Source organism: Amblyraja radiata, chromosome 5 (genome assembly GCF_010909765.2).
Source record: "Amblyraja radiata isolate CabotCenter1 chromosome 5, sAmbRad1.1.pri, whole genome shotgun sequence".
NCBI classification, from domain to species: domain Eukaryota; kingdom Metazoa; phylum Chordata; class Chondrichthyes; order Rajiformes; family Rajidae; genus Amblyraja; species Amblyraja radiata.
Window position 1 is genome coordinate 9,398,716 of NC_045960.1, and position 27,503 is coordinate 9,426,218.

A 27,503-nucleotide genomic window follows, 5' to 3' on the forward strand; every position below is an offset into this window, starting at 1 on the left:
GGATGGAGAGTGAGGGAAAGGAAGGGCGATTTGAAGTTAGAGTCGTCAATGTTCATACCGCTAGGATTTAGAGATAGGCACAGTGCAGAAACAGGCCCTTTCGGCCCACCGGGTCCGCACCAACCAGCGATCCCTGCACATTAACACTATCCTATACCCACTAGGGACAATTTTTACATTTACCAAGCCAATTAACCAACATACCTGTACGTCTTTGGAGTGTGGGAGGAAACCGAAGATCTCGGGGAAAACCCACGCAGGTCACGTGTAAGCTGCCCAAGCGAAATATGAGGTGCCGTTCCTCCAATTTGCGCTAGGCCTCACTCTGACAATGGAGGAGGCCCAGGACAGAAAGGTCAGATTGGGAATGGGAGGGAGATTTATAGTTCTGAGCCACCGGGAGATCAGGTAGGTTAAGAAGGACTGAGCGGAGGTGTTCAGCGAAATGAACGCCGAGCCTGCGCTGGGTCTCGCCGATGTAGAGAAGTTGACACCTGGAACAGCGGATACAGCAGATGAGGTTGGAGGAGGTGCAAGTGAACGTCTGCCTCACCTGAAAATGCTGTTGGGGTCCTTGGACGGAGTCGAGGGGGGAGGTAAAGGGATAGGTGTTGCATCTCCTGCGTTTGCAGGGGAAAGTACTATCTGTCTATCTGTCTGTCTGTCTGTCTGTCTGTCTGTCTGTCTGTCTGTCTGTCTGTCTGTCTGTCTGTCTGTCTGTCTGTCTGTCTGTCTGTCTTTCCCTCCCTTGCTGGTAAGAATCCAAGACCTGGCCAGTTCTTTGTCTGAAGTCATCTTTTTTCATAGAGGAAGTCATCGGGTAAATCGTTGAAATAGCTTTCTCATTTGAATCTCTTTTATTCTATTGCAGACCAATTGAAAGGTCAACTGGAACAGAGAAGGATGCAAAGGGCTGCCAGTGGTAAGTGACAACATAGTTTTGAGCTAAAACCTGACATCAATTGATTATTTAAAGAAGACCATAAAATATATAAAAAGGGCATGAAATGTTGGCCTCTCAGCTGATGAGGCAGCATCTCCCCATTCCTTCTCTCCAGAAACAGCTAACAATGGCCTGTTTCCTTTATAACCATATAACCATATAACAATTACAGCACGGAAACAGGCCATCTCGGCCCTACAAGTCCGTGCCGAACAACTTTTTTCCCTTAGTCCCACCTGCCTGCACTCATACCATAACCCTCCATTCCCTTCTCATCCATATGCCTATCCAATTTATTCTTAAATGATACCAACGAACCTGCCGCCACCACTTCCACTGGAAGCTCATTCCACACCGCTACCACTCTCTGAGTAAAGAAGTTCCCCCTCATGTTACCCCTAAACTTCTGTCCCTTAATTCTGAAGTCATGTCCTCTTGTTTGAATCTTCCCTATTCTCAAAGGGAAAAGCTTGATCACATCAACTCTGTCTATCCCTCTCATCATTTTAAAGACCTCTATCAAGTCCCCCCTTAACCTTCTGCGCTCCAGAGAATAAAGACCTAACTTATTCAACCTATCTCTGTAACTTAGTTGTTGAAACCCAGGCAACATTCTAGTAAATCTCCTCTGTACTCTCTCTATTTTGTTGACATCCTTCCTATAATTGGGCGACCAAAATTGTACACCATACTCCAGATTTGGTCTCACCAATGCCTTGTACAATTTTAACATTACATCCCAGCTTCTATATTCAATGCTCTGATTTATAAAGGCTAGCATACCAAAAGCTTTCTTTACCACCCTATCTATATGAGATTCCACCTTCAAGGAACTATGCACGGTTATTCCCAGATCCCTCTGTTCAACTGTATTCTTCAATTCCCTACCATTTATCATGTACGTCCTATTTTGATTTGTCCTGCCAAGGTGTAACACCTCACATTTATCAGCATTAAACTCCATCTGCCATCTTTCAACCCATTTTTCCAAATGGCCTAAATCACTCTGTAGACTTTGGAAATCCTCTTCATTATCCACAACACCCCCTATCTTGGTATCATCTGCATACTTATCTTTCATTCATTGTTCTTTATCTCTCCACATCATCGTCTATATCTCTCATTTCGCTTATCCCTAACCAGTCTGAAGAAGAGCCTTGACCCGAAACGTCACCCATTCCTTCGCTCCAGAGATGCTGCCTGTCCCGCTGAGTTACTCCAGCTTTTTGTGTCCAACTCTAGAGAACGTGGATAGGTGACATTTCAGTTCGAGATCCTTCTAGATCAAGGAAGAACAAACGGTGCGGTTATTAAAATGCATCAGGAGGCATTGTAGTACATGGGCGGCACAGTGGCCTAGCTGGTAGAGCTGCTGCCTCTCAGTGCCAGAGTCAAAGTCAAAGTAGCCTTTATTGTCATTCAGCCTTTATTGTCGTTACACATGAACAAAATTTCGTTGCCTTGCAGTCCTACATATAGTTAAAAAAATGACAAAAACACACAAAAAACACAAATTAACATCCACCACAGTGAGTTGAATACTCCTCACTGTGATGGAAGGCAAAAGTCTTAAGTCTTTGTCTCTTCCCTTCTTATTCTCCCTCTGCGCCGAGGCGATCCAGGCTTCGGATGTTGTGACCCCGCCGGGTGATGGTAAATAATGTCAGTCCCGCGGCTGAATCCAAGCTCCGCGAACGGGCCGGTTCAACCTCGCGGCCCGGGGTGGTCGAAGCCGCCGAAGCTGCGGCCCTCCAGTCCAGAGGACGCAGCTGTTGTCGCGGGAGCTCCAGAGAACAGGTCACCAACCTGGGACCTGCGAGCTCGCGACGATGTCGTCCACCGTGCCCGCGGCCGATCCTCTGAGGTCGGGTCGCCGCTGCTGCTGCCTCTGCCCGCTCCGAGGTCTGGTCACCGGTGCCGCTGCCCGCTCTGAGGTCGGGTCACTGCTGCCACAGCCACTGCCCGCTCCGAGGTCTGGTCACTGCAGCCGCTGCCCGCTCTGAGTTCGGGTCGCCGCTGCCGCTGCCTGCTCCGAGGTCTGGTCGCCACAGCCACTGCCCGCTCCGAGGTCTGGTCACTGCAGCCGCTGCCCGCTCCGAGGTCGGGTCGCCGCTGCCGCTGCCTGCTCCGAGGTCGGGTCGCCACTGCCGCTGCCTGCTCCGAGGTCGGGTCGCCGCTGCCCCAGCTCCGAGGTCTGGTCACTGCTGCCGCTGCCTGCTCCGAGTTCGGGTCGCCGCTGCCCCAGCTCCGAGGCCGCCAGCTCCGCTATTAGGCCTCGGCGTAGGCGGAGACGGAGACGGGGGATACGACAAGAGAAGTCGCATCCCCCCGAAATAAGAGACCAAAAACATGTTTTCTCCCCCCCACCCACACACATACACAATAAACCAAAAATGAACTAAAACAGGACAAAAGAACAACACAAAAAAGAGAAAAACCAGACGGACTGCAGGCGAGCCGCAGCTGCTAAGGCAGCACCGCCATCTTGTGATCAGAGACCTGGGTTCGATCCTGACCTCGGGTGCTGTCTTTGTGTGGAGTTTGCACGTTCTCCCTGTGACCGCGTGGGTTTTTACTCTGGATGCTCTGGTTTATTCCCGCATCCCAAAGATGTGCGGGTTTGTCAGTTAATCGGCCCACTGAAAATTGCCCCCTAGTGTGTAGGGAGTGGATGAGAATGTGGGATAACATAGAACTAGTGTGAGCGGGTGATCGATGGTCAACACAAACTCGGTGGGCTGAAGGGCCTGTTTCCGTGCTGTATCTCAAAACTATATCGGCAAGTGGTGGAGAGGATGTCATAGACTGTTTCAGCGCCAAGTTAGGCCCACATCACAACAATAGACAATAGGTGCAGGAGTAGGCCATTCGGCCCTTCGAGCCAGCACCGCCATTCAATGTGATCATGGCTGATCATCCCCAATCAGTACCCCGTTCCTGCCTTCTCCCCTTATCCCCTGACTCTGCTATTTTTAAGAGCCCTATCTAGCTCTCTCTTGAAAGCATCCAGAGAACCTGCCTCCACAGGCAGAGAATTCCACACTCACAACTCTCTATGAGAAAAAGTGTTTCCTCGTCTCCGTTCTAAATGGCTTACTCCTTATTCTTAAACTGTGGCCCCTGGTTCTGGACTCCCCCAACATCGGGAACATGTTTCCTGCCTCTAATGTGTCCAAGCCCTTAACAATCTTATATGTTTTAATGGTTATCCTCTCATCCTTCTAAACCCCAGAGTGTACAAGCCCAGCTGCTCCATTCTCTCAGCATATGACAGTCCCGCCATCCCAGGAATTAACCTTGTTACACTCCCTCAATAGCAAGAATGTCCTTCCTACAATTAGGGGACCAAAACTGCACACAATACTCCAGGTGTGGTCTCACTAGGGCTCTGTACAACTGCAGAAGGACCTCTTTGCTCCTATATTCGATTCCTCTTGTTGTAAAGGCCAACATGCCATTCGCTTTCTTCACTGCCTGATGTACCTGCATGCTTACTTTCATAGACAGATGTACAAGGATGCCCAAATCCCGTTGTACTTCCCCTTTTCCCAACTTGATGCCATTTAGATAGTAATCTGCCTTCCTGTTTTTGCTACCAAAGTGGATAACCTCACATTTATCCGCATTAAACTTCATCTGCCATGCATCTGCCCACTCCCCCAACCTGTCCAAGTCACCCTGCATTCTCATAGCATCCTCCTCACAGTTCACACTGCCACCCAGCTTTGTGTCATCTGCAAATTTGCTAATGTTACTTTGAATCCCTTCATCCAAATCATTGATGTATATTGTAAATAGCTGTGGTCCCAGCACCGAGCCTTGCGGTACCCCACTAGTCACTGCCTGCCATTCTGAAAGGGACCCGTTAATCCCTATTCTGTCTGGCAACCACTTCTCTATCTAAACAAGTTTACAATATTATTTAGAACTTAGTGTGATCAATTCCATTCGCCAGTGTCATATTTTAACCAGTCATTGAGTGTGAATATAAGTTTGGTCCAGGAAACTCAATGCGAAGCTTTTCCTGGCAGATTGTCTGTAGAACTACATGGTCAGCAGACTGAGTACCTTGGAAGCAACTCTACTATGTACACTGTCACTATCCTACACTATCTGGCTCTGGAGAGGGTCCAGAGGAGGTTTACAAGAATGATCCCAGGAATGAGTAGGTTAACCTATGATGAGTGTTTGTCGGCACTGGGCCTGTACTCACTGGAGTTTAGAAGGATGAGGGGGGGACCTCATTGAAACATACAGAATAGTGAAAGGCCTGGATAGAGTGGATATGGAGAGGATGTTTCCACTAGTGGGAGAATCAAGGACTAGAGGTCATTGCCTCAGAATTAAAGGACATTCTTTTAGGAGGGAGATGAGGAGAAATGTATTTTGTCAGAGGGTGGTGAATCTGTGCAATTCATTGCCACAGAAGGCTGTAGTGGCCATCAATGGAGATTTTTAAGGCAATAGATAGATTCTTGATCAGTACGGGTGTCAGAGGTTATGGGGAGAAGGCAGGAGAATGGGGTTAGGAGGGGGAGATAGATCAGCCATGATTGAATGGCAGAGTAGAAGTGTTGGCCTAATTCCACTCCTATTCCTTATGACTTTATGACACTTTACAATTGCAGAGACAATTTACAATTTTTACCAAAGCCAATTAACCTAAAAAAACCTGCACGTCTTTGGAGTGTGGGATGAAACCGGAGCACCCATGCAGTCACAGGAAGAACGTGCAAACTCCGTACAGGCAAGCATCCGTAGTCAGGAATTCCACCTCCAGTTTAAATTCCATTTGGAATATTTTGAAGGACCAAGAAACCAAAGAACCAAGATTCTGATTATCTGGTGCTGTAAAGCAACAACTCTTCCGCTGCGGAAACAAACTGCCTTCCCGAGTCAGCGCTCGCTACGAAAGGTTCCTTCGATGGTGGGGAGGTCAGTACCTATGATGGACCAGACAGCGTAGTCTCCCTCGTTACTGGGCGACCGAGTTGACGAACCAGGTCGTGATGCAACCAGTCAGAATGCTCTCTCTGGCGGTACAACTGTACCTCCCTTCCTGCAGTTCTGTTCACCTGCAAACCTCCATGTCTCCTTTTGGCAAATTCCTCCGTTTCTTACAGCAAGTAAACTCCTGAAATATAGGAAACACGGAATTTCCTAATTCAGCGGGTCAGACTGCATCTCCGGAGATAAAGAATAGGTGACGTTTCTCAACCAGAAATGTCATCCATTCCTCCTCTCCAGAGATGCTGTCTGACCCGCTGAATTACTCCAGTTTTTTGTGTCTATCTTCAGTTTAAACCAGCATCTGCAGTTCCTTCTCGCACATACCAGACTCCCACAGGCAGCAGCATCTTGATCATCACCATTTCAGAAATGTTGGTATGGAGGGACTGTCACAAATATGTTTTTTACATACTACAAATTCCAGGAGCCCAGATTTGATCGCAAACACATGCACCACTTGGAGCCTATCCCACATCATGCAGCTGGATTACTTAAAGGCCTGTCCCACTGTACGAGCTAATTCCCGGGTTTCCCCTGATTCGAACTCGGAGAATTACGGTAATAGCCGCTCGTAGGTACACGGGGCTCTCGTGGACATTTTTCAACATGTTGATAAATCTTCACGAGTCTTCACGAGCTTACCATGTTTCCCGAGTACCTGCATTAGCGTTACAAGCCGCTAAGAGACGTCCCGAGCTCCGACGTACCCGCTACGTACATTCTCCGTGCTTACCACTGATTTTTTTTTTTTCGGGAGAGCTCTTGAATTAGCTCGTACAGTGGGACAGCCCCTTTACTTTAGAGATACAGCATGGAAACAGGCCCTCCGGCCCACTGCGTCCACGCCGACTGGCCGTCCCCCTTTGACGCTAGTTCTATGGTATTGCACTTTCTCATCGCCTCCCGACACACTAGGGGCAATTTTTACAGAAGCCGATTGACCTACAAAACCGCACGCCTTTGGGGTGTGGGAGGAAACCGGAGCACCCGGAGATAGTCCACGTGGTTTGGGGTTGTGAGGCTTGGTCCTTGGCACGCCACGTAAGGTTTTCCGGTGTATATTTTAATTTTGCTGTGAATTCCACTTTGTACAATGGAATAGGCGTAAGATTGTGTGAGAGCTGGCTTGGGTCAGCTGTAACCAGCAACAGTTACTCAGGTCAGAATACTTCTGGCACAAAAATGCAGACCTCACCATCTCCATCGCAGGGGACAGACTCCTGACCGACATACATTACAAACCCACTGACTCACATGGCTATCTGGACTACATGTCTTCCCACCCTGCCCCCTGTAAAGACTCCATCCCCTACTCCCAATTCCTCCGCCTACGCCGCATCTGTTCCCAGGATGAGACATTCCACACCAGGGCATCGGAAATGTCCTCGTTCTTCAGGGAACGGGGATTCCCCTCCGCCACCATAGATGAGGCTCACACCAGGGTCTCATCCATACCCCGTAACACTGCTCTCTCTCCCCATCCCCGCACTCGCAACAAGGGCAGAGTCCCTCTGGTCCTCACCTTTCACCCCACTAGCCACCAAATACAACACATAATCCTCCGCCATTTCCGCCACCTCCAACGTGACCCCACCACTCGCCACATCTTCCCATCTCCCCCCATGTCTGCCTTCCGCAAAGACCGCTCCCTCCGCAACTCCCTCGTCAATTCTTCCCTTCCCTCCCGCACCACCCCCTCCCCGGGCACTTTCCGTTGCAACCGCAAGAAATGCAACACCTGTCCCTTCACCTCCCCCCTCGACTCCATTCAAGGACCCAAGCAGTCGTTCCAGGTGCGACAAAGGTTCACCTGTATCTCCTCCAACCTCATCTACTGCATCCGCTGCTCTAGATGTCAGCTGATTTACATCGGGGAGACCAAGCGTAGGTTGGGCGATCGTTTCGCCGAACACCTCCGCTCAGTCCGCAATAACCTACCTGACCTCCCGGTGGCTCAGCACTTCAACTCCCCCTCCCATTCCCAATCCGACCTCTCTGTCCTGGGTCTCCTCCATTGCCAGAGTGAGCAACAGCGGAAATTGGAGGAACAGCACCTCATATTCCGTCTGGGGAACTTGTGTCCTTATGGCATTAACATTGAATTCTCCCAATTTTGCTAGCCCTTGCTGTCTCCTCCCCTTCCTTAACCCTCTAGCTGTCTCCTCCCACCCTCCCACCCGCCCGCCCTCGGGCTCCTCCCCCTCCTCCCCTTTTCCTTCTTTCTCCCACCCCCCATCAGTCTGAAGAAGGGTTTCGGCCCGAAACGTCGCCTATTTCCTTCGCTCCATAGATGCTGCTGCACCCGCTGAGTTTCCCCAGCAATTTTGTGTACACTGAACATATGCCTCAGGTTGTAAATACCGTTGCCTTCCAGCGGACCATGTTAGCTGATCACCCTCTTCCTACACAGTGAGAGGTGTATAGAAAATAACCCATTGAGTTTTCCCTGAATTAAAAGAAGACAAAATGTTAGAAGTTCAAGTTCAAGTTCAAGTGAGTTTATTGTCATGTGTCCCTGTATAGGACAATGAAATTCTTGCTTTGCTTAAGCACACAGAAAATAGTAGGCATTTACTACAAAACAGATAAATGTGTCCATATACCATGATATAAATATATACACACATGAATAAATAAACTGATAAAGTGCAAATAGCAGAAAGTGGTTATTAATAATCAGAGATTTGTCCGAGCCAGGTTTAATAGCCTGATGGCTGTGGGGAAGTAGCTATTCCTGAACCTGGTTGTTGCAGTCTTCAGGCTCCTGTACCTTCTACCTGAAGGTAGCAGGGAGATGAGTGTGTGGCCAGGATGGTGTGGGTCTTTGATGATACTGCCAGCCTTTTTGAGGCAGCGACTGCGATAAATCCCCTCGATGGAAGGAAGGTCAGAGCCGATGATGGACTGGGCAGTGTTTACTACTTTTTGTAGTCTTTTCATCTCTAGGGCGCTCAAATTGCCGAACCAAGCCACGATGCAACCGGTCAGCATGCTCTCTACTGTGCACCCGTAGAAGTTAGAGAGAGTCTTCCTTGACAAACCGACTCTCCGTAATCTTCTCAGGAAGTAGAGGCGCTGATGAGCTTTTTTGATAATTGCGTTAGTGTTCTCGGACCAGGAAAGATCTTCAGAGATGTGCACGCCCAGGAATTTGAAGTTCTTGACCCTTTCAACCATCGACCCGTTGATATAAATGGGGCTGTGGGTCCCCCTCCTACTCCTTCCAAAGTCCACAATCAGTTCCTTGGTTTTGCTGGTGTTGAGGGCCAGGTTATTGCGCTGGCACCATATGGACAGTTGCTCGATCTCCCTTCTATATTCTGACTCATCCCCATCAGTGATACGCCCCACAATAGTGGTGTCGTCAGCGAACTTAATGATGGAGTTCGCACTGTGGTTGGCTACGCAGTCATGGGTATAGAGTTAGTACAGCAGGGGGCTGAGCACGCAGCCTTGAGGTGCTCCCGTGCTGATTGTTATCGAGGCTGACACATTTCCACCAATACGAACAGACTGTGGTCTGTGGATGAGGAAGTCGAGGATCCAGTTGCAGAGGGATGCGCAGAGACCCAGTTCTGCGAGTTTGGTAACCAGTTTGGAGGGGATGATTGTGTTGAATGCCGAGCTGTAATCGATGAATAACAGCCTGACATATGAGTTTTTGTTGTTCAAGTGGTCCAGTGCGGAGTGGAGGGCCAGCGAGATTGCATCCACCGTTGATCTGTTGTGGGGGAAACATAGAAACATAGAAAATAGGTGCAGGAGGAGGCCATTCGGCCCTTCGAGCCAGCACCGCCATTCATTGTGATCATGGCTGATCGTCCCCAATCAATAACTTGTGCCTGCCTTCTCCCCATATCCCTTGATTCCACTAGCCCCTAGAGCTCTATCTAACTCTCTCTTAAATCCATCTAGTGATTTGGCCTCCACTGCCCTCTGTGGCAGGGAATTCCACAAATTCACAACTCTCTGGGTCAAAAAGTTTTTTTCTCATCTCAGTCGAAAATAGCCTCCCCTTTATTCTAAGAATGTGGCCCCTGGTTCTGGACTGGCCCAACATTGGGAACATTTTTTCCTGCATCGATAGACACAAAAATCTGGAGTAACTCAGCGGGACAGGCGGCATCACTGGAGTGAAGGAATGGGTGATGTTTCTGGTCGAGACCCTTGTTCAGACCGCTGATCCTTATTCAGTGTAGATGGGGTGTCATGGTCGGCAGGCAATTTGGGCCGAAGGGCCTATTTCTGCTCTGTATGACTCATTTTTGCTATAAGATATTGCTCTTCATATATAAGGAGAGGTTGGACAAACTTTATTTGTTTCCACTGGAACACCAGAGGCTGAGGGAAAATCTGATAGTTGTACATAGAATTATGAGCGGCATAGATAGGGTAGACAATCAGAATCTTTTCCCAGGGTGGAAATGTCAAGGACTAGTGGGCACAGCTTTAAGTGATGGAGGCAAAGGTTAAAGGAGATGTGTGGGGCACAGAGGGCGGTGGGTGCGTGGAACGGGCTGCCGGGGGTGGTGGTAGAGGCAGATACGATGGTGGCATTCGAGATATAGATATGCAAGAAATAGACGGATGTGGATCACACGCAGGCAGAGGGGACTAGTTTATCTTGGCATCAGTTACGGCAGACATTGTGAGCCGAATGGCCTGTGCTGCGAAGCAGTTTAGTTTAGTATAGAGGTACAGCGCGGAAACTTTGTCCCACCGAGTCCATACTGACCAGTGATCCCCGCACATTAACACTATCCTACATACACTAGGGACAATTTACATTTATACCAAGCCAATTAACCTACAAACCTGTACGTCTTGGTAGTGTGGGAGGAAACCGAAGATCTCGCAGAAAAGCCATGCGGTCGCATGGTGAACGTACAAACTCCGTACAGCCAGCACCCGTAGTCGGGATGGAACCCGGGTCGCCGGCGCTGCAAGCGCTGAAAGGCAGCAACACTACCACTGCGCCACCGTGCCGCCTTGTACTGTTCGATGTTCCATGGATTATTCTATCATTCTTGTTTTATGAGCCAGCTTCCCTCAATAGCTCACTGGCTAGATACATCATCACTCAGCCTTCTGAAACTGATGTTACTCATTCTTTTGGAATGGGATGAGAAGAATTGGGAGCTCTGATTAGAATCAGACCCGAGTGCCTTGTGCTCTGCACAGCTCCTGGTATGAAATGCATCTGCAGTTATCCCATTGTTGGCACAACGTGCGGCCATAGTATCAGACTTCCACCACTTTCCCCAAGTGGAGACTCCAAGCAAATCACAAAGTGCTGGAATAACTCACCCGGTCAGGCAGCATCTGTGGAGGGAATATACAAGTTTAGGTTTTAAGTTTATTATCGTCTCGTGTACCAAGATACAATGAACACCTTTGATTTGCATGCAATACTAACAGATTAGATACTGTATACCGCACATAAATATGGCGGTGCAGCGATAGAGTTGCTGCCTCACAGCACCAGAGACCCGGGTTCGATCTTGACTATGGGTGCTGTCTGTACGGAGTTTGTACGTTCTCCCTGTGACCTGCATGGGTTTTCTCTGGGTGCTCCGGTTTCCTCCCACACTCCTAACACGTACAGGTTTGTTGGCTAATTGGCTTCGGTAAAATTTTCCCCAGTGTGTGTAGACTCGTGTTAATGTGCGGGGATCGCTGGTCGGCGCAGACTCGGTGGGGTGAAGGACCTGTTTCCACGCTGTATCTCTAAAGTAATCTAAAACTAAATACATTCAAATCAAACTCAAGTAAGATAGATGGAGAAAACGGGAAGATACTGAGTGCAGAATATAGTTCTCAGCATCGCACTGCATCCATATACGGTTGTAGATATAATAGAGATTTAAAAGAGTAGATTGATTGTATCGGATGATCGCGGATCCTTCTCTCGGAAGAGCACGCCATGATTCGTCCACCCTGGTGCAATGGATCGGTAACATTTTGGGTTGGCACCCTCCATCAAAGTCTAGTAAAGGGTGCCATTCTGAAATGTAAGGGCGACGTTTCGGAATGAAGAAGGGTCCCAACTATGCTTCCTGAAGCCAATAACTAGCTCCTTCATCTTGCTGACGTTGAGGGAGAGGTTGTCGTCCTGACACCATGTTACCAAGTTCTCTACCTCCTTCCTGTACTCCGTCTCATCATTGTTTGTGATCCGGCCCACCGCAGTGGTACTACCTGCAAACGTGGAGATGGAGTTAGAGCCTAAATTGTCCACACCACCGCAAGTGTAGAGGGTGTATAATAGGGGACTGAGAACGCACCAGTGTTGAGGGTTATTATGTAGAAGGCGTTGTCATTTATCCTCACTGATTGTGGTCTGTGGGTCTGAAAGCCGTGGATGTAGTGTGCAGTGGCAAAGGTGAGTTGCTGACTCCTCGGTCCAGGAGTTTGGAGATGAGTTTGGATGGGATTATGCCGTTGAAGGCAGAGGTACAGTTAATGGATCACCATTACCAGTCTCTTCAAGCAACACATGATGCACTTCAAGAGTGTTTAGCTGTCATATATACTGACATCGGAGCAGTGAAATTAGTACTTACAGCAGCGTAACAGGCCCATAAACACATACACATAGATATTATTCAGTTAAAAAAATCAATAGCCCCAAAACTAGTGTAACAAAAGCCCAAAGTCCACAGTGCAACCAAAGGCAGTCTCATAGTTTATAGGTTAGTGTTGTGTAGTGTTCAAGAGCCAGATGGTTGTTGGGAAGAAGCTATTCTTGAACCTGGTGGATCACGGTTTTCTTATGTACTCGGTTAGAGGCCAGAACTTCTTCTTCTTGTGTATGGCGTGCACAGCCTAAACTTGTCGGACAACTTGTCCTATTTGATCTTATTTGATTGTGCACGTCGGGTTGATTGCATTAGTCGAAACAGGGCGGACCACGTGAAGGTTGCAATCTCCCACCCCAAAGGCCAGATATAAACGCAAGATGCTGTTATTCAGTGGCATTAGCAAGTAGAGTGAAATATGTAACCCATTCTGGTTTAGTTAAGTTTAGTTTAGAGATGCAGCGTGGAAACAGGCCCTTCGGCCCACGGAGACCGCGCCGACCAGCGATCCCCGCACACCGTCACTATCCTACACAGTAGAGACAATTTACAATTTTTACCAAGCCAATTAATCTTTGGCGTGTGTACGTACATCTTCAGTTCTAGTATTTTACCACTTCCCAGTACACCTTTCTTTTGGGATTCAGTCCCAGGAATCCCAAGCCCTGACCAACTCATCATTCCTGATCCAGAAATTGTGCTGTGTCTCTTTCTGATAGATTAAATTCCTCTTACTGCGCGCAAAGTACACAATAAATAACTTGAGACAGCGGAGTGTGCGGAAAAATTCACTGCTGACACGAGGCCACATAATTCACTGCCATAATTTAGGTAGCCCATGTCACAATACATCACGCTAGACATTTGGCTAAACTCGACTATATTGATTGCATCCTTCAAGCTCATAATTTCTGCAGTTTTTAATAAACACAATTTGTTAGCGGGATGAACGTTTAAATAAATCTGACAAAAGATTACAAATGCATTTGGCTTTCATCTGATCCAAATGAACATTTTCTTTTGCAGCCAGTTAATGCCGTTGGGTTGAAAAGCGAAAAGAAAAACTGTAGATGTCGGAAAGTTGAATTAACTCATTGTGTGCGGGAGTTATGTCGGAACGTCATTGATTAGTGACATTAACTCTTTTTTATCTCTTAACAGACCCTGCCTTATACAGTGTCATTGAGTCATAGTCAAATAGCACAAAAACAGGCCCTTCAGCCCTACTTGTCCATGCCAACCAAGATGCCTCATCTAAGCTAGTCCCATTTGGCTGCCTATGGCCCATATCTCTCCAAACACTTCCTGTCCTCATACTTACTGTTCAGTTCAGTTTAGTTTAAAGATACAGCGCGGAACCTGGTCCTTCAGCCCACCGGGTCTGCGCCGACCAGCGATGCCCGCACACTAGCACTATACTGCACACTACATTACATACTACACACTACTGCTAAGATCTGATCAGTATTTGCCACATTCTCTGGGTTTTTTTAATGCTACATATATTTTCAGTCGATTTCCAGCACTTGCAATGTTTTGCCTTTTTCATCCAAAAGCATAATCTGTGTGGGAAATAAAACCGCTCACTTTAAATGGATTAGATAAGAACCTGTAAGCCCTTTGACAATTCCATGTAAATGTACATGCTGCGAATAAGTTCGAGAACATAGAACATCTACAGCACAGGAGCAGGCCCTTCGGCCCAACACGCTGAACGTGATACCGTTAAACTAATGTGTAGAACATAGTACAATGCAGCACAGGAAAAGGCTATTCAGCCCACAATATATGTGTCGAACATGATGCCAAGTAAAACTAGAAGCGGTACAGTACAGGAACTGCACCTGCAGCCCACAACGTCTGTACTAAACATGATAGGCAAATCAACTAATCTATAGAACATAGGATAATACGGCTCAGGAGAAACAAGGAACTGCAGTTGCTGGTTTACAGAAAGAGCCCAAAGTGCTGGAGTAACCCAGTGGGTCGGGCAGCATCTCTGTGGTGCACATGGATAGGTGACATTTCGGGTTGGGTCCATTCCTCAGACTGAATGTGGGGTGATGGGGGGGAGGAAGCTGGAAGAGAGATGGGGCAGGACAAAGCTTGGCGAGTGATAGGTAAATACAGGTTTTGTTTAGAGATACAGCACAGAAACAGGCCCTATGGCCCACCGGGTCCGCACCGACCAGCGATCACCCGCACATTAACATTATCCTATACACATTAGGGACAATTTACCATTTAAGCCAAGCCAACTAGCCTATAAGCCGGTACGTCTTTGGAGTGTGGGAAGAAAGCGAAGATCTCGGAGAAAACCCACGCAGGTCATCGGGAGAACGTACAAACTCCGTACAGACAGCACCCATAGTCAGGATGGAACCCGGGTCTCTGGCACCGTGAGGCAGCAACTCTACCGCTGCACCACCGAGGGGGATGGGTTCTACAGAGGTTATTTACCAAAATGTGTAGGAAGGAACTGCAGATTTACACCAAAGATAGACGCAAACATCATACACAACCATGGGTAGAAAGAATGTAAATATAGTGGAGTTGTCAAACATGCAGTGTCATTATAAGCACAGCGATTGATGGCCTGTTGTCAAGGGTGAATTGTGTCGGTAGGAACTACAGGTGCTGGTTTAAACCGAAGATAGACACAAAATGCTGGAGTAACTCAGCGGGACGGGCAACATCTCTGGAGAGAGGAATGGGTGACGTTTCTGGTCAAGACCCTTCTGAATTGTTTCCCTGTTGGGTTGATGAAAGATTAATAAGTTGTATAGTTTAGTTTAGAGATACAGCACGGAAACAGGCCCTTCTGCCCACCGAATCCGCACCGACCAGCGATCACCGCACACTATCCTACACAATGGATCCAATAAAAATTTTAGCGAAGCCAATTAGCCTACACACCTGCACGTCTTTGGAGTGTGGGAGGAAACCAGAGCACCCGGAGAAAACCCACGCAGGTCACGGGGAGAACGTACAAACTCCGTGCAGACAGCAACCGTGTTCAGGATCGAACCCGGGTCTCTGGCGCTGTGAGGCAGCGATTCTACCACTGCCCCAAATTATTAATTTGGCTAACCCTTTCATTTCTGATTTCTGGCATTGCCAGCACAAATTTTACTGCACTTTGAAAGTTTTCTTTGGTGAAATAGTAATCTCCTTCCTTAACTGCACGGTGCCTGATATTCTCGTGCCTGGCATTGTCTCAAAGATAGTGAAGTTTACCAAAATTGGAGGAACAACACCTCATATTTCGCTTGGTCAGCTTGGTTCTTGGTTTCTTGGTCCTCCAAAATATTCCAAATGGAAATTAAACTGGAGCTTGCAGCCCAGTGGTATGAATATTGATTTCTCTCACTTCAGGTAACCCCAACATTCCCTCTGTCTCTATCCCTCCTCCACCCAAGTCGCACCAGCTTCTCGTTTTCACCCAACAAACAGCTAACAATAGGTACACAAAATTGCTGGGGAAACTCAGCGGGTGCAGCAGCATCTATGGAGCGAAGGAAATAGGCGACGTTTCGGGCCGAAACCCTTCTTCAGCTAACAATGGCCTGTTTCCTTTATCATCGTCACTTTTTTGCATATCTTTCATTCATTGTTCTTTATCTCTCCACATCATCGTCTATATCTCTCGTTTCCCTTACCCCTAACCAGTCTGAAGAAGAGTCTCGACCCGAAACGTCACCCATTCCTTCTCTCCAGAGATGCTGCCTGTCCCGCTGAGTTACTCCACATGGATATAATTGCTCTCTACTGCCATCTTGTGGACAGGTTTGGTAAATGATAACCAATCAACTATCAACCCTGTGTTGGAAGGTACTGCAGATGCTGGTTGAAACCGAAGATATACACAAAAAGCCGGAGTAACTCAGCGGGACAGGCAGAATCTCTGGAGAGAAGGAATAGGCGACGAAGGGTCTCGACCCGAAACGTCGCCTATTCCCTTGCTCCAGAGATACTGTCTGACCCAATGCATTACTCCAGCTTTGTGTGTGGTTTCTACAATCAACCCTTCCTTCCCTGTGCCCCACCTGGTCTCGCACCCTTTTCTCCCCTCCCAGCCACATTCCTTCCTGTGGCTGTACAATTTGTTAAATGTCACCCACCCACGTTCTCCAGAGATGCTGCCTGACCCATTGAGTTAGGTCACTAGTTTCGGCACTTTGTGTCATATTTTGGTAAGCATATTGCAGTTTCATGGAAGAGACCAGATTACATGAGTGAAACTGTTGAGTGGGTTTTCTCCGAGATCTTCGGTTTTGTCCCCCATTCTAGAGGCGTGCAAGTTTGTAGGTTAATTGGTGTGAATGTAAAAAATTGTCCCCAGTGCATGTAGGGTAGTGCTAGTGTACGGGGATCACTGGTCGGCACAGACTCGGTGGGCCGAAGGGCCGGTTTTCGCGCTGTATCTCTAAACTAAACTAAACTAAACATACACCATCCAGGCCTTTCTCTATTAGGTAAGTTTTAATGTGAGGGCCCCCATCGCCCTTGTAAACTCTAGAAAGTAACAAAATACTTTGGAAAATAATAGAAAGATGGCACCGACAAGTACTCCAAAGTCATTCAAGCAGAAGCATGTAATTCCTTTCTACCGTCTTGCAAACCACACACGTGCATTGTAGCATCACAAAATCCCTCTAAAGGCGTCCTCTGTACTTTTTTGGGCTTGCAATCCCACTGATGTTCACATCTGATGGGAGTTATGGAAGCATGGAAACAATTAATAAAATATGTGCGCTTTAACAGTGAGAGCATTAATTGCCTGGAATTGCTCAAAATAAAAATACCATGTGGGGCTACGTTGTTCCAGCCCTTTATACTTGCTGTTTCTGTGCTCTGCATTAGTGGGGTGTAGACTGCAATCATTTAAACTGCTTGGTAACAAGGATACCACTTATATTTTTGTTGCCTTGACTTGCTCAAAGTCAGTCACGGAAATATCAGGCGAGTGGTTTGAAACGTTACTGACAAAACTCAGAGCGGAGAGATCTAGCGGCTGCTGTTGACCATTACAGTCTCGGAGGTGAGAACAAGTTAAGGGTTTTGTTTACTTTTGAGATACAGTGCGGAAATGGGCCCTTCGGCCCATCGAGTCCATGCCGACCATCGATCACACTAGTTATCCCACAACACACTAGAGGCAATGTCCAGAGGACTAATTAACCTACAAACCCGCACGTCTTTGGGATGAACACGAGCACTATTCTGCACACTGGGGACGGTTTACAATCGTTACTGAAAGATACTGAACAAATTTACACTAACCTGCACGTCTTTGGAGTGTGGGAGGAAACCGAAGCACCCGGAGAAAACCCACGCGGTCACACGGACAAATCTATTTTTTTATTACACCTTCTAGGGCTAAGGGTGGAGGGGAGCTGAATAAAGACTTGTCCCACCCCGATCATTTCTTCTTCTCTCTGCTCCCATCTGGCAGAAGATACAGAGGTTTAAAAGCGCCCACCACCAGTCTCAGGAAAGGCCGAGGGCCTGAGCTATAGGGAGCGGTTGAGCAGGCTAGGACTTTAATCTTTGTAGCGCAGGAGGATGAGGGGTGATCTTATAGAGGATCATGAGAGAAATAGGTAGGGTAAATGCACAGAGTCTTTCACCCCGAGTCATATTGAAGAACAAGAGGACATAGATTTAAGGTGAGAGGAGAAACATTTGATAGGGATCTGAGGGCAACATTTTCACACAGAGGGTGAAGGGTATATGGAATGAGCTGGCAGAAAAGCTAGTTGAGGCAGGTACTATCACAACATTTAAGAAATATTTGGACAGGGACATGAATAGAACATGCTTAGAGGGATATGGGTCAAACACAGGTAAGTGGGACTAGTAGGGCTGGGGCATGTTGGTCGGCGTGGGCATTGGACCGAATGGGACCTGTTTTCACACTGTATGACTATATAACAGCTTCTTCCCCTCTGTTATCAGGCTTCTTAATGGTCCTTCCATAATCTAGGGTAGTGTCCGATTCACCTCTACCCCATTGCGGACATTGGACTTTGTCTGTTGAACTGATGCGCTACAATGCTGAGAACTATATTCTGCACTCTGTATCTTCCCGTTTACTCTACCTACATCAGGGTGGCACGGTGGCGCAGCGGTAGTGTTGCTGCCACACAGCGCCAGAGACCCGGGATCAATCCTGACTACGGGTGCTGTCTGTACGGAGTTTGTACGTTCTCCCCGTGACCTGCGTGGGTTTTCCCCGGGTGCTCCGGTTTCCTCCCACACTCCAAAGACGTGCAAGATTGTAGGTTAATTGGCTTCAGTGAAGATTGTAAATTGTCCCGAGTGTGTTAAGGATAGTGTTAAAGTGCGAGGATCACTGGTCGGCGCGGACCTGGTGGGCCGAAGGGCCTGTTTCCATGCAGTATCTCTAACCTAAACTGAACTATTGTTCTTGAATTTGGCTTGATTGTATTTATGTGTAGTATTATCTGATCTATTTGGATAACAGTGCAGATTAGATGGGACTAGGTGAGAGTAAGTGTTTGGCACGGACTAGAAGGGCCGAGATGGCCTGTTTCCGTGCTGTAATTGTTATATGGTTAACATATAGAACAAAGCTTTTCACCATACCTCGGTATTGGTGACAATAATAAACCTATACGTTAAACTTAAGTCCGCCATAGTTGCGCGAGCCCCTCAAGTGGTCTCTCACCCATTATCTTCCTACTCAGATCCCTACTATTGGCCTAATGGCATTGGAATCATTTTCACGCATTATGTTTTGTTAACAAGATTGTAAAAATGCTATCGAATGTTGGCTAGTGTTTTCAGGAAAATCAGTAACATATCCAAAAAGGATCCACTTATGATCTTGGCAGAAACTGCCCTCCTAGATGTTTCTAGTCTAACATATGAAACACAGAAACAAAGAAAATAGGTGCAGAAGTAGGCCATTCGGACCTTCGAGCCAGCACCACCATTCAATATGATCATGGCTGATCATCCAGAATCAGTACGCCGTTCCTGCATTCTCCCCATATCCCTTGATTCCGTTAGCCCTAAGAGCTAGATCAAACTCTCTCTTGAAAGCATCCTGCCTTGTGCGGCAGAGGATTCCACAGATTCACAACTCACTGGGTGAAAAAGTGTTTCCTCATCTCAGTCCTAAATGGCCTACCCCTTATTATTAAGGTGACAATGCATAATATGCTGACTGGAAGATTCCTTCATCACAGACAGCAGAAGACAACCTTCCCTTCGGCTCTCCACCACAGCAGCTTGTTTTTTACTCATTCCCTTGTGACGGATGGTGCAGTGGTAGAGTTGCTGCCACACGGCGCCAGGGATGCGGGTTGGATCCTAACCACAAGTGCTGTCTGTACGGATTTTGTACGTTCTCCCCGTGATCTTGTGATGTTTTTTCCTGGGTTGCCTAACACACTCCAAAGACGTACAGGTTTGTAAGTTAATTGGCTACAGTAATGATTGTAAATTGTTCCTCGTGTGTAGAATAGTCTTAGTGTGCGGGGTGATCTCTAGTTGAAGTGGGCCGAAGGGCCTGTTTCCGCACTCTGTCTCTAAACTAAACTAAACTCAATCTGGAAAGCCTGCAACAAATGTTCATATTGCCTCAAGAAATCTCAGTAAGGCAGATGCTTCCAATATTTTAGTCAGGAGAAAAACCATTATATTAGTTTGGGCGGCACGGTGGGGCAGCGGTAGAGTTGCTGCCTTACAGCGCTTGCAGCGCCGGAGACCCGGGTTTGATCCTGACGACGGGTGCTGTCTGTTCGGAGTTTATACGTTCTTCCCGTGACCACGTGGTCTTCTCTGAGATCTTCGGTTTCCTCCCACACTCCAACGACGTGCAGGTTAATAATAATAATAATAATAATATATTTTATTGTCATTGCACATAAGCGCAACGAGATTTGGTATGCAGCTTCCATCCGATGTCATAACATAAATAACTAATAACATTTAGATTTAGATATCCAGAGAACATGGATTGTAAAAACAGTGAAATAGTCAAAACAGTTCAAACAGACTAAAGTGCAGATGTGTCTGTGTGTCGTGACCATCCGAGGGAGACAGTCCATGGGGATGGGGGGCACTCAGCAGAGCCGGTTCAGAGCCGCTATAGCTCTGGGAATGAAGCTGTTCCTGAGTCTGGAGGTTCGGGCGTAGAAGGCCTTGTAACGTCTGCCGGAGGGAAGTAGTTCGAACAGACCGTTACAGGGGTGTGATGAGTCTTTATGGATGCTGACGGCCTTCCTGAGGCACCGTGTGTGGTAGATGCCCTCCAAGGCTGGTAGCTCTGTCCCAATGATCCTCTGCGCTCTGTGGACGACGCGCTGAAGAACTCTCCTCTCTGCCTCCGTGCAGCTGAGATACCACACAGAGATGCCATACGTTAGTATGCTCTCTGTCGTGCAGCGGTAGAACGTTGTCAGCAGCTGTTGGGGCAGACCAGTCTTTTTTAATGTCCTCAGGAAGAACAGTCGTTGCTGTGCCTTCTTGACCAGCGCAGCGGTGTTGGTGGACCATGTGAGGTCCTCTGAAATGTGAGTGCCCAGAAACTTAAAGCTGGACACTCTCTCCACACTGTCCCCGTAGATGGAGATTGGGGCGTATTCTCCATTATGTGACCTCCTGAAGTCAATAATCAGCTCCTTGGTCTTGGAGGTGTTTAGTGACAAGTTGTTACGTGTGCACCAGTCCGCCAGGTTCTGCACCTCCGCTCTGTATTTTGTTTCATCACCGTTGGTGATCAGCCCAATCACTGTTGTGTCGTCTGCAAACTTCACGATGGTGTTGGTGTCGAATGCAGGAACACAGTCGTGAGTGAAGAGGGAGTAGAGCATGGGGCTCAGTACACAGCCCTGTGGTGTTCCGGTGCTCAGGGTGATAGTGGAGGACAGGTGCGGGCCCAGTCTCACTGCCTGCGGTCGCTCCGTCAGAAAATTCAGGATCCAATCGCATATCGGCGAGCTGAGGCCTAGCTGGTGGAGTTTGGTGGTGAGCTTGGTGGGGATGACCGTATTGAATGCAGAGCTATAGTCAATGAAGAGCATCCTCACGTACGTGCCCTGTCTGTCCAGGTGAGTCAGGACAGTGTGAAGAGCCAGAGAGATGGCATCCTCTGTAGGTCCTCTGGAGGTTTGTAAGTCAATTGGCTTGGTGTATGTGTAAATTGTCCCTAGTGTGTGTAGGATAGTGTTAATGTGCGGGGATCGCTGGTCGATGGGGCCGAAGGACCTGTATCTCTAAACTAAACTAAACTGGGAAAGCCTGCAACAAATGTTCAAATTGGCACAAGAAATTTCAGTGATGCAGATGTTACTTGACTCTACGATTCAAACCTTTCTCACTCCAGGTGTGACCAGCGAGCCAGTGAATGCCCATGACCCCGATCATTTTGAAGAAGAACTTCGAGAGAAAATCGAGGAAGAGAAAAAGAGGTTGGTAACCATGTCTCGTATAATTATGGTCCCTTATGAATATCATATAGAACATAGAACAGTACAGCACAGGAACTGGCCCTTCGACCCACAATGTCTGTGCTGAACATGATGCCAGGACCAACTCTTATCTGCCTGCACATAATCCATATCCCCCCATTCTCTGCATATCCATATCCCTATCCAAAAGCCTCTTCAATGCCACTATCGTATCTGCTTCCACCACCACCTCTGGCAACGTGTTCCAGGCACTCACTGATCTCTGTACAAAATAAAACTTGCCCCGCACATCTCCGTTAAACTTTGCTCCTCTCATCTTAAAGCTATGCCCGCTAGTATTTGCTATTTCCACCCTAGGAAAAAAGTTCTGACTCTACCCTTTCAGTGTCATAGAGTCATACAGCACTGAAAGAGGCCCTTTGGCCCAACTTGTCCCTGCCAACCAAGATGCCCCTTCTACACTAGTCCCATCTGTCCATGTGTGCCCCATACATCTCAAAACCTTTTTTTGTTCATGTACCTGTCCAAGTGTCTTTTAAATGTCATTATAGTACCTCCCTCAACCACTTGCTGATGTACCTTGTTCCAATGAGGTGTGAAAAAGACGCCCCTCGGGCGCCTATTAAATCTTTCCCCTTGCACCTTAAACGGCAGTCACGGTGGCACAGCGGTAGAGTTGCTGCCTTACAGCGAATGCAGCGCCGGAGACCCGGGTTCGATCCCGACTAAGGGTGCTGTCTGTACGGAGTTTGTACGTTCTCTCCGTGACCTGCGTGGGTTCTCTCTGAGATCTTTGGTTTCCTCCCACATTCCAAAGACGTACAGGTTTGGAGGTTAATTGGTTCGGTAAATGTATGTTAAAAAAAATAGTGTGTGTAGGATAGTGTTAATGTGCGAGGATAGCTGGTCGGCGTGGGCGCAGTGGGCCGAAGGGCCTGTTTCTGTGCTGTATCACTAAACTAAACTAAACTAAGTTCTCTGATTCTTGATTCCCCTACCTTGAGAAAAAGACTGTGCATTCACCCTATCTATTCCCGTCCTGTGCAGTACAGGTCTGTGTTCTTGCTGAACAGCTTATCAAAGGACTTGTTGGTCAAACACGTTTTGTCCTTTCAATGTAAACGCTGATCTGTTGAGGAAAGATTCTGAGCTTTGGCAATGACCTTACTTGCAAAACCACAAAAAAAAGTTTGAGAGATTTTCAATCTTAAAAGTCTGATTTTTTTTCATTTTCCTGCCAAATAATTTAGTTTTGTCTCTTGTCACGGATACAGTGGAAAGGTTTTGTAGTATGCTGTCCAGTCAGCAGAAAGACAAAGAAAGTCTCGAGCCGAAACGTCACCCATTCCTTCTCTCCAGCGATGCTGCCCGTCCCGCTGAGTTACTCCAGCTTCTTGTGTCTATCGTCAGCAGAAAGATAATCCACGCTGCATCTCTAAACTAAACTAAACTCAATCTGGAAAGCCTGCAACAAATGTTCTAATTGGCACAATAAATCTCAGTAAGACAGATGCTTCCAATATTTCACTCAGGGGAAAAATCATTATATTAGTTCTTATATAATTTTTATACTGTTATAACTATCACAAGGGTGGTCAAGAATGTGTTTGGTATATTGGCCTTCCTCAATCAAGGTATCTTCCCCTCTCACCTTAAACCTATGTCATATTTCGCTTGGTCAGCTTACTACCCAACGGTATGACTATTGATTTACCTAATTTCAAGTAACCCTTTCATTCCCTCGCTCACTGACCCTCTCCCATCCTAATCTTCCTACTAGTTTCACTGTCATCCTGTTTAGTTTCACTGTTTGTGTCGACTCGTTGTCACCTCCACAGCCAACAATGGACCATTGTGGGCTCCACCTTTCCTTGACTGGCTTTGATTTGTCCTGTTCATACCGCTCATTCATTTGTTCTTTGTACCTGTTCATACCGTTGGTTTTCCTTCCTCCCTGACTCGCACTCTGGACAAGGGTCTCGACCTATTCCTTTACTCCAGAGATGCTGCCTGGCCCGCAGATTTAATCTAGCATTTTGTGTCTTAATTCCCCTACTCTTGCTCTATCTTCCCATTGTCTAACCCCCCTTTTACACATTACGAAAGTCAGCATTGTGGAGGAGTAAATGTTTAAAACCCACTTGAATCTCCAGAAGCACACTAAAGGGGCTGTCCCACTTGAGCGACCTAATTAGCGAGTTTAGAAGAGTTTATAAAAATGACATGTTGAAGACCTCCTTCGACTATGTTGAAGACTAGCTACGACTGGCTACGACTAACTTCGGGAAAATTGGGCACCGAATAGTGGAGAGTGAAGACGACCTCCTTTCGGTCTCCTTCGACCTCCCTTCGACTATGATAAAGACTGTCTACGACTACCTTTGACTACCTTCGACTACCCTCGATTACTACGACTAACATGGCGACCTACTACGACTAAACCTACGAGTAAAAAAAGTATCGATTTTTTCCATGGCGACCTTTTATTACTCGCGGGCATTTTTTAACATATTGAAAAAAACGCCGCGACCTAGCTGAGGCCTCGAGTACACGGAGACCACTCTCGATCATGAAGGAGAGTTACGAAGACCTCCTACGACCTCGTGTCGACCATGCTGCGAGTATGAGTCAAGGGCAAACTCGCCAGAACTCGCGGATTAGGTCGCCCAAGTGGGACAGGCCCTTAAGTCTGTTGCAGAGATAGGAGAAGTTGGGGAAGTGTTCACCTAACAGTGGTTGGTTTCCTTCATGCTCATACAGTAAGTTATCCATCCATCCAAGCATCCATCAAGTCTACTCCGCCATTCAACCATGGCTGATCTATCTCTCCCTCCTAACCTCATTCTCCTGCCTTTTCCCCATAACCCCTGACACCAGAATTAATCAAAAATCTATCTATCTCTGCCTTAAATATATCCACTGACTTGGCCTCCACAGCCTTCTCTGGCAAATAATTCCACAGATTCACCAACCTCTGACTAAAGAAATTTCCCCTCATCTCCTTTCTAAAAGTACGTCCTTTTATTCTGAGGCTGTGACCTCTGGTCCTAGACTCTGCTGTAGGTAGGTGGCATGGCATGGTGGGCACGGTGGCGCAGCGGTAGAGTTGCTGCCTCACAGCACCAGAGACCCGGGTTCAATCCTGACTACAGGTGCTTGTCTGTACAGAGTTTGTACGATTCCCCCCGTGACCTGCGTGGGTTTTCTCCGAGATCTACAGTTTCCTCCCACGCTCCGGCTTGGTGTAAATGTAAAAAAATTGTCCATAGTGTGTGTAGAGTGGTGCCAGTGTGCGGGGATCGTCGGTAGGTGCAGACTCGGTGGACCGAAGGGCCTTGTTCCACGCTGTATCTCTAAACTAAGCTTAACTGAATAGGTGGAAACATCCTCCCCACATCCACTCAATCCAGGCCTTTCACTATTCGGTACGTTTCAATGAGAACCCCCTCATCCTTCTAAACTCCAGCGAGTACAGGCCCAGGGCCATCAAACACTCATCATGCAGTATATATGAGTTGATCATGGGGAACAAGGATATGGCGGACCAATTGAATAACTACTTTGGTTCCGTCTTCACTAAGGAAGACATAAATAATCTGCCGGAAATAGCAGGGGATCGCGGATCAAAGGAGTTGGAGGAATTGAGTGAAATCCAGGTTAGTCGGGAAGTGGTGTTGGGTAAATTGAATGGATTAAAGGCCGATAAATCCCCAGGGCCAGATAGGCTGCATCCCAGAGTACTTAAGGAAGTAGCTCCAGAAATAGTGGATGCATTAGTAATAATCTTTCAAAACTCTTTAGATTTTGGAGTAGTTCCTGAGGATTGGCGGGTAGCAAACATAACCCCACTTTTTAAGAAGGGAGGGAGAGAGAAAACGGGGAAATACAGACCAGTTAGTCTAACATCGGTAGTGGGGAAACTGCTAGAGTCAGTTATTAAAGATGGGATAGCAGCACATTTGGAAAGTGGTGAAATCATTGGACAAAGTCAGCATGGATTTACGAAAGGTAAATCATGTCTGACGAATCTTATAGAATTTTTCGAGGATGTAACTAGTAGCGTGGATAGGGGAGAACCAGTGGATGTGGTGTATCTAGACTTCCAGAAGGCTTTCGACAAGGTCCCACATAAGAGATTAGTATACAAACTTAAAGCACATGGCATTGGGGGTTCAGTATTGATGTGGATAGAGAACTGGCTGGCAAACAGGAAGCAAAGAGTAGGAGTAAACGGGTCCTTTTCACAATGGCGGGCAGTGACTAGTGGGGTACCGCAAGGCTCAGTGCTGGGACCCCAGCTATTTACAATATATATTAATGATCTGGATGAGGGAATTGAAGGCAATATCTCCAAGTTTGCGGATGACACTAAGCTGGGTGGCAGTGTTAGCTGTGAGGAGGATGCTAGGAGACTGCAAGGTGACTTGGATAGGCTGGGTGAGTGGGCAAATGTTTGGCAGATGCAGTATAATGTGGATAAATGTGAGGTTATCCATTTTGGTGGCAAAAACAGGAAAGCAGACTATTATCTAAATGGTGGCCGATTAGGAAAAGGGGAGATGCAGCGAGACCTGGGTGTCATGGTACACCAGTCATTGAAAGTAGGCATGCAGGTGCAGCAGGCAGTGAAGAAAGCGAATGGTATGTTAGCTTTCATAGCAAAAGGATTTGAGTATAGGAGCAGGGAGGTTCTACTGCAGTTGTACAGGGTCTTGGTGAGACCACACCTGGAGTATTGCGTACAGTTTTGGTCTCCAAATCTGAGGAAGGACATTATTGCCATAGAGGGAGTGCAGAGAAGGTTCACCAGACTGATTCCTGGGATGTCAGGACTGTCTTATGAAGAAAGACTGGATAGACTTGGTTTATACTCTCTAGAATTTAGGAGATTGAGAGGGGATCTTATAGAAACTTACAAAATTCTTAAGGGGTTGGACAGGCTAGATGCAGGAAGATTGTTCCCGATGTTGGGGAAGTTCAGGACAAGGGGTCACAGCTTAAGGATAAGGGGGAAATCCTTTAAAACCGAGATGAGAAAAACTTTTTTCACACAGAGAGTGGTGAATCTCTGGAACTCTCTGCCACAGAGGGTAGTTGAGGCCAGTTCATTGGCTATATTTAAGAGGGAGTTAGATGTGGCCCTTGTGGCTAAGGGGATCAGAGGGTATGGAGAGAAGGCAGGTACGGGATACTGAGTTGGATGATCAGCCATGATCATATTGAATGGCGGTGCAGGCTCGAAGGGCCGAATGGCCTACTCCTGCACCTAATTTCTATGTTTCTATATTAACCCACTCATTCCTGGGATCATTCTCGCCAACCTCCTCTGGACCCTCTCCAGCACCAGCACATCCTTCCTCAGATACGGTGCCCAGAACTGCTCACAAGTTCAGAGTGACTCGTGTAATTCTCGTCAGCCACGGGTGGTTAAAGCCACGGAGATACCTGGAAGAAAGGAAAAGAGATATTATCTTTTTAATAAACCTTCGGCGAGAGGGCTGCAATGCATAATGAATAAATTTCCTGGTGGAT

The 27,503-nt window shown here is 47.3% G+C and overlaps 1 protein-coding gene across 1 annotated transcript in view; it reads left to right on the forward strand.

Moving 5' to 3' along the window:
• kif6 (kinesin family member 6) overlaps positions 1 to 27,503 on the forward strand; it is a 548,981-nt gene that overhangs the window by 456,354 nt on the left and 65,124 nt on the right. Inside the window, exons 16-17 of the mRNA XM_033020572.1 lie at positions 872 to 922; positions 21,887 to 21,971. Coding sequence (XP_032876463.1) covers positions 872 to 922; positions 21,887 to 21,971 — 136 coding nt within the window. The remainder of the gene's footprint in view (positions 1 to 871; positions 923 to 21,886; positions 21,972 to 27,503) is intronic.